Source organism: Argentina anserina, chromosome 3 (assembly GCF_933775445.1).
Source record: "Argentina anserina chromosome 3, drPotAnse1.1, whole genome shotgun sequence".
Taxonomy (NCBI): domain Eukaryota; kingdom Viridiplantae; phylum Streptophyta; class Magnoliopsida; order Rosales; family Rosaceae; genus Argentina; species Argentina anserina.
In genome coordinates, this window is record NC_065874.1 from 18,455,642 (window position 1) to 18,463,727 (window position 8,086).

Here is an 8,086-nt window from a genome sequence, read left to right on the forward strand (position 1 = left end):
TTCGAGACTTCACATGTATGACTGAGTATTAATTGTTGAATGGTGATGAATTTGGAAAAAGGGCCGTGAACAGGGCCGAGGACGGACGAGAGGTCGCGGCCGAGGTAGGGTTGCGGGCCGAGTCCGCAATGTGGAGAACCTTTACGAGGAGGTTGCTCCACGGGCAGAACAGGTTGACCCTGCTGCTGTCGTTAGAGACGACGATAGTCGTGTGTTAAGTTGATCAAGGACTTTAATCGTCTGTCAACGTCTTATTTCATAGAGGCCTGGATCATACGGTAGTGGACCATTGGATCGAGGGCATCATAATCTACTTTGAGATGATTGAGTACCCTGAGAAAGAGAAGAAGATGATATCGACACTTATTAGTGATAGTTCGGTAGAGGAGATGGTAGGATTGACTCCTACATCTATGAGAAACTCTTTATGTGTCACTTCGCATTTGGAGTGTTCCTCGAATTGGAGACAATGAAAGACTTGTCCTATTGTGAGTGGAAGTGGAGAGTTCTCTGCTTATTTGATTGTGATTCCGGATCATACCTATGATGTGATCATAGGAATTGATTGGTTGAGTACGCAGTACACGGTGATTGATTGTTTTGACATGGTGGGTTCATTCGTAGACCCAGGAAACCAGAGTTTCGTATCTTTGACTCGAGGTGGATAATGCCATGAGAGCTTGAGTCATGGCATATGTTGAGTATGTGGATCTGAAGTAGCTATCACAGACATCGTTGTGATATCAGAGTAAAGTGAGACGTTTCATGAGATACTGTGTTATAGCCCCTATAACGAAGACGCCGTATGGATGAGACAAATGAATTCAAAGACTTAATGACTGGTGCGATCAGCTTAGAGAGGCTACAATACTCTATGAGTTTGACATGCGATCCAGATACTTGAATGCTAACAGGTTTGAGTATATAGTTTCCTATCAGGGCAGAGAACTATCAAGGAGTCTTGATAGAGAGAGTTGACCCTATATTGAGGGATGTTCAGTGTTTAAATGTTAAGGACTAGATTTTAGTTATGCAACTAATCTAAGTTGAAGCCTAACAAGGTTGAGATATTATGTTCAGGTAAGAGATGTGTAGACTATAGGTTGGAGGTGGTTAACGAAAATTTTCGTGACTAGCATCTCTAACGCTATTGGTAACAGAGTGTAGGGCGTATGATACGTCCATAAAGTGGTAATATAATTATTGAATTGAGATTCACATTTTGTCGACGTGACATTCCAAACTTGTTTTGGTTCGGCTATAGACAATTGATGTTACACATTGTTCTTGGCTGAGCAAGAAATATAAGGTGATGGAGAAATCTCAATGTGGCGATATGAATTAATTATTTGCTAGATGAGCATTTAAATGAGAACGCTGGTCTTTCAGGATTTAATTATTTTGGTGTTGGGAATTGGAACTTCATAATGCCACAGGTCCAAATGAGACGCAATGGCGGTGAAGTAACTCTATTGAAGGTAAAGTATGAGATGACCTTAGTTTAGTGGTGTTTTAACGAATTGGTCGTGACAAGTACCTTCTAACTGGTAAAGAAATGGTTGAGGACTAAATTTTCTTTTCAAGTGCAAGTGGCGTTAGTGTTGGAGACTTAGAGGTTCTTTTCCTCTATGCATCAGATTGTTTATTGTTGGATAAAGCGAAGTTGACTGAAGTGTTCAACAATGGATAAATTTTACGATAAAGAGTAATCAATTATATTACTGCTTACAGAGAAGTTATTTTGGCCGAATGCGTTGGCCATGAGGGTTCTTAATGAAAGTAAAGAAACAACTGTTTAGAGTGGTGGTATAGCGATCATTTTGGGTTAGTTTTGAGGAGATGGTAGACCTAATATCGGGTTCTGTTGAAGTAATTACTAAACTTATTAGTACTACAACGGTGGGAGGAACCAATATCTTAGATGATGCACTGGGGCATTTGTGTGGGACCGTATGTCATGCATTTGAGGCATGTATGAACCAGGGGGTAAAGTATATCTCAGTTGTGGTCGTGTTGGATTTTGCGCTGTAAAGTTCACCTAATTTTTCATGTTCCACCGTTGGGAGATAAATACCTTCTTTATTTGAACCCCAAATTGTGGCATACCACTCATGGAAGCAGGAAGCTGTAATTAATTTTCGACGGTAAGTTTTGGTGAGTGTGATGGGATGCGTGATGCGTCACTCTTGTGGTGGCGGTAGAGATTCTCTATTGCCTTGTGCGTATATTAGTCGATTCTCTGGTGAATTGTTTGAGAGTAATTATTAATCCAAGGTGGTGTTCTGTGGTGGTTGTGAACTCAATGAGTTAAGATTTCTTTATCGTGTTGCCGATGCAAATATGGTACTTGAGTGGGTATCACGCACGACAACTTTTTATGGTTATAATAAGATGATCATGAAAGGGGATTATTTTGTTGATTGGAAGGAATGGTAGGTTCGTTATTCTAACGATGATTTGTGGTGAAGTCATGAAGGTATTGTCGTGATAAAGCACGTTTATTTGAAAACCACTATGTGCGATGAAAGTAGTAGGCATGTGTTAATCATTGATTTGACTCATGTTAGATGTTGAGAGTTTTGACCATGCTTAGTGGTAGGAGCTAACTCATGACGTGAGGATAGTCTGTCAAATCGCAAGAGAGTGGTGAACTAGACAAAATAGGGCGTCGACGCCTCCATGCTGAAAACATCTTTATGTTTCAGGAGGATGATTATATTTTGAGTAGCTCACATGCGACTATTATTGTTAGGACATGTGACAGATTGTCTGATGGAGGAAGTTTGAGGTAACGGAAGATAGGTTGAGAGCTTGTATGCTGGATTTTAAGGTAGCTGTGAAATCATTTGAGATTGATTGAGTTCGCCTACAACGACAGTTACCATTCCAGCATCGGCATAGTACCCAATGAGGCACTTAAGGTAGACCATGTCGATCACCTATCTGTTGGGCCAAAGTTGGGTGCAGTGAGATTTGGCAAGAAAGAAAAGTTGACCGAGGTATGTTGGGCCTTTGAGATTCTCGAGAAGGTGGGAAAACTAACCTTGCCTACTAGCATGTCGGACGTTCACAACGTCTTCTACATTTCCATGTTGAGAAAGTATGAACCTGATGTGTCGCATATGTGATCGATCATAACACCATTGAGTGAAGGAAAATACCACTTTTGTTTTGAGCCGGTTTGTATTTTGAATAGATCCACACAAAAAAAAAAGCTTTGGAGGAAGGAAGTGGAGCTAGTCAAGGTATTGTAGAGCCATCATGATGAAGGTAATGCATCATGGAAGCTAGGGTCGGATATGAAGACGAGATACCCACAGTTGTTTATTGAGTGAACTTGAATTTCGGGACGAAATTCCTTTTAAGGGGGGTAGAAGGTAATAACCCGAATTTTTAGAAACTAAATGTCGAGTATTTTCAAAGTGTTAAACTTGTGAAATTAATTCAAAACGACAATTGGAGGTTTGCGACATTTCGAAACGAAAACGGAAACCTTCTCGGATCATTTAATTAGAAAACGTAACATTACCGCAACGTATAAATCGACTTTTATTCCGTCGCTCGATTGCGAAAACTTCCTTCACGAAAGTCGTAGAGCTCAACGATACAAGTTCGTGGACACGTTACGCGTTCGAATCGGACGTCGGACGCGAAAGTTATTAACGTTGGAAGTTCGTTTCCGATTTTGGAAATAGTATAAAAGGAAGGATAGGAGATTAAAAACCAGAAAATCAGCTCGGGTACTGTTCACCCGACCAAAAAAAATCTTCTCCGGCCGATTTCTCCAACATCCGATGTCGCCTCGTGTCGTGCCACCTATCAAACTGACGGGCTCGACGATCTCCATCTTTTGGGCTACGCCTTGCACTCCGGCGACAACCACACACGGTGCAGCAACCGCCGGAAGTTACTGTTGTGGCGGCGCCGCCTCCTCCGGCCACCATAGCTCGAGATTCTTTGAGGGTTTGGCTTGTCTCAGCCCAGCAACATTTCTACAAAAGGAATCGAGCCAAATCGAAGTGTAAGTTCCCGAATCAAAATTTCAATTTCTAGGGTTTCTGAATAGTGCCGAATTTATGTTCTTCGTTGTTTGGACTGTTTAGGCTCGGATTTAGACCTTGGTGTCAACTAGGAAGTTGTTGGAAATGTTGTTTAGGTTGTGGTGGTGAAATTTGGTGATGATTTGTGGTGAACAGTAACACCGCATGAGTTTGTTAAAATGTTTTGTCTTCGGACTTGATTTTTGTACACCGCATGACATGTATATGATATAATGGATTATATATATATTGTATAAATGGTAAATATGTATATATATATATATATATAGTTTGCTATATAATATACTGTTATGATTTTATCGTGATTTATGTCATTTTGATGACGAGATTTATATATCGAGCATGTGATTTTGATTTGTACAATATGATGTGAGATTATTGTACGTAATTTTAACATGGAGATTGTTAAAATGTTGATTTGTCTTCGGACTTGATTTTTGGTACAATATGATGTGAGATTATTGTACGTGATTTTAACATTGAGATTGTTAAAATGTTGATTTGTCTTCGGACTTGATTTGATACAATATGATGTGAGATTATTGTACGTGTTTGGCAAGTCGGAACCTAGCCTTTGGCCGGGCGAAAGTTACGATACAGTTAGAGCTCTAGTCTGTCTGCCGGACATCGGGTAGCGAGGAGGTTGCCTGAAGTCGGACTTAGGGTAGCGAGGAGGTTGCCTGAAGTCGAACGTTGGGTAGCGAGGAGGTTACCCAATGTCGGGCGTTGGGTAGCGAGGAGGTTGCCCAATGCCGGCGGTGTACTACGTGAGGGGTAACAGAGGTGTACCAGCGCTCATTAGTACCCGTATTATAAATGCATTTGGGTAAACAGAGGGGTTACCCAATTGCTCATGAGTACTTTCATTTTCATATTTTTGGGACAACCAGATGGGCCGTCCATTTACTCATGGGTGCATTTATATTTGTTGATTTGTGGATTCCCGTATATATTGATATGCGAGTGATGTTTTTATTTTACTCATACGAGCTGTAAAGCTTACCGGGTTTGTGTTTACAATCCCGGTGCACCAATTCGATGGTGTAGTGGATAACTCTGCAAGTGTGGATTAGCGGGAATTGACGGACTGCTCAGAGAACTTGAAGTTATATATTTCCAGCTGGTGTGAGGATGTTGTGTGACTATTTTGTGAGGTTGTTGTGAGGATTATACATTTCCATTTGTTATAATGTTGAATTATAATTTGGTTTGTAATAATCGGTTTGACTGAGTTGTATTTTGAACTCAGAGATGATCCGCTGTGGCATTTTAAATGATTTCGATTCGTTGAGATTGTTTGGTGTTTAACGACTTTGAAATTTTGAGTTTTTATGCTCGAAATTTTAGGGTCGTTACAATTGACAGTATTCTTGAAGTAGATTGAACATCGTACACATATTTAGGAAAATTATGTTTTTTTTTAATACATGAGTCTAACAAAAATCAGAGCCCTTCACTTGCACGTAGAAGCGAATCAAGCGATCGAATGGATCAAACCACCCACTTATTTAGAATAAATCATTAAATCTCAGAATATGGTAATTAAACTCTGGCTTCATAGATGCCCAAACTTGATACAATATCAGTTTTGGGTATTATGTCACTGCCATCAATCTATTTATCTATTATACAACTTTATATGTAGTAATATATTTACACTTCAAGTATTTGTTGACCAGATTTACCAATGTTTACTGGCAAAACTGGGGGTGACTCTGAAATTTTGATAACAATATGGGGGCAGTCCATCTTATGATTTTGTCCTTCACTACAAATTTTTATCAACTCGTGCGATCTTTCTGGTGACACACTGGCTTCAACAGTCGCAAAATTTGCAAGAGACCCAAGTTCATAAACAGACTCAGCAATTTTCTCAGTGCAGTTGACAACATCAAGTAGTAGTGAGCCTACTGTTGCTGCAGGTACCACTTCTAAAGGATCAATGTCTTCCCACAAGCCTGATTTAAGTAAGGACTTGAGAGACTTTGCTGCAGCCTTTGCATTAGCAATATGGGGATCAGCAGAGGGTGATTTGGTCATTGTCCTGAAATCTGATGCTAGTGCCCTGAGTGCTTTGCCAGATTCCAAGCTCAGTTTTGTGCAAGATTCTTCAATTCTATTACGAACTTCGAGTGATATCTGCAACACATGTTAAACACAATGGTCAGTACGGACGTTAAGATTGACGTTATTAACAGCAGTTTTTTACTTCTTTCTTTTATATATATTTTTCCCATACTATCTAGCTAGAATCTCAACATGTATTAGCACCCTTCTTTTATAAATGGACTTAAACTATTTTTTTCCTTTTTGTATGATTGATTAAGTTGATATGCGCAGATGTTAAATTAGGTTTAGACTAGTCTTATATCTTCTATTGAGTTTTTCCAAATGATTACTTGAGTGTCGGCTGTTATCAGGCGGCTATGAAGAGCTTCAATCCGATAGGCGCATTGCCGAACTAAAGCTCCGAGCTTCAGGTATTGTGTCCATGGATGACGAAAACTGAACCTACCATGACCTGGCTCCCATCTTGCAAAGTTAGCCTGCAGATTGGGCATGAAAGTTAGAATCAGTCTCCTTCATAGTTTCAATGATTAGTAATTAAACATCGGAGAGAGATACAGAGAGAGAGAGAGAGAGAGAGAGAGAGAGAGAGAGAGATAGAGCATTAAACCCACCAAGGATTCTTCGCTGCTTTTAGAATTCAGAACACTTTTGTATCCAAGCAGAAATGCCTTGTCATCTTTAGACTCTGCAATATCCTCCGATAATTTGAAGTATTCACTTCCAAGACCTAAAAGGTTAATTTTTAATTAATTAAATGTGTAGTTGCAAACATACTAAAAAAAAAGGTAATAAAATGATAGTGACTAGAAGTAGTGGGTTATGAATTGTTCGATCTTTTTGGTTTTTTGTGAGTTCTTACGTTATAGATTAACTCCTACTAATTATGGGACGAGCGATAGTACGTACGTGACTGCTAATGGAATAATTAATTAATCTTTCTAAAGTAGTGACTTAATTAGAAAATACAATATGTCCTTGGTGCGTTATTGTACTTTGTGAGTTTTTGAATGTTATACGAGAAAAAAAAAATACCTTCCAAGAAATTTCCTAGCTTTTCAATGTTGGAAGCTATGAGTTTTTGAAGATCTTCACCAGCCCAGACAGGACAAACCAGTATGGTTACAATTATACATGCAGAGCCACCAATGAAGATGGTGGATAGCCTCTTATAAGCCAACTCCAACACCTCATCATCCCGGAAACCCGATACCGATATCAACGAGAATGTCAATATGAAAATCAACAGCCCGTAGTCATATCGTGCCTTAATTTTGGGGAAGAACCGTATGAACGTTGATGTAGCAGCTGAAAGGCATTCAAATATTGGATTATAAATTAATGAAAGTTATCGAGACAAAAGAGATTAAGAAAACTTGCTGATCATTATAAATTAACGATCGACGTTAAGAGATTATATATATTTACCTTGTAAGAACACAAAAACACTTAGTAGTATGGGTTCACCGATGTGTCCAGATAAGCTAGCCAGGTGATGAGCTCCGAGACCTAGACCACCAGCTACTAGGGTTGCCAATCCTCTATTCAAACCTTTTCCAAGTGTAGCTCCTGAAATAAAATTTACATGCATGTCTTAATGTTAATGGATATACCAGATTACCAATGAGTTAAATTCAGATAATATGAGACCATGAACATATACATAGATACGTACCAACTGAGAATTCGAAGACGACGATGACAGTCATAACAGCCCACATTGCAGAGGCACCAAAACTGTTGTAAAGTGGTTGATAGTAGTAGAATAATGAGACCATGGTGATTGCAAATCCTACTTTAAGAGAATGAGTAATTCTTCTGGGGTCATCTTCCCCAAGCTTCTTTGTTCTGTTTGCAATCTCAAAGACCTTGCCAGTAAACTTTGCAGGTAAACCAGCTAATAATGACCCTATTTTCTCACTACTTGCAGAAACCATCATGATCGATATGATATGAGA

The 8,086-nt window shown here is 39.3% G+C and overlaps 1 protein-coding gene across 1 annotated transcript; it reads right to left on the reverse strand.

Moving 5' to 3' along the window:
• Positions 1-5,671: 5,671 nt before the first annotated feature.
• LOC126787987 (aluminum-activated malate transporter 2-like) lies at positions 5,672-8,086 on the reverse strand. The gene is made up of 6 exons (XM_050513922.1): positions 7,804-8,086; positions 7,557-7,697; positions 7,164-7,436; positions 6,743-6,858; positions 6,461-6,607; positions 5,672-6,200 (listed from the first exon to the last, which is right to left on the reverse strand). Exons 1-6 carry the CDS (start codon positions 8,066-8,068, stop codon positions 5,715-5,717), a joined length of 1,428 nt encoding a protein of 475 aa, XP_050369879.1. The 5' UTR covers positions 8,069-8,086; the 3' UTR covers positions 5,672-5,714.

Coding starts and splice junctions, on each gene's coding strand:
- LOC126787987 (XM_050513922.1), bottom strand. CDS start 8,068: ATGATGGTTTCTGCAAGTAGTGAGAAAATAGGGTCATTATTAGCTGGT. Junction 7,437..7,556: donor TGTTTTTGTGTTCTTACAAG/GTAAATATATAT, acceptor AATGCCTTTCAG/CTGCTACATCAACGTTCATA. Junction 6,859..7,163: donor GCTAGGAAATTTCTTGGAAG/GTATTTTTTTTT, acceptor TTAACCTTTTAG/GTCTTGGAAGTGAATACTTC.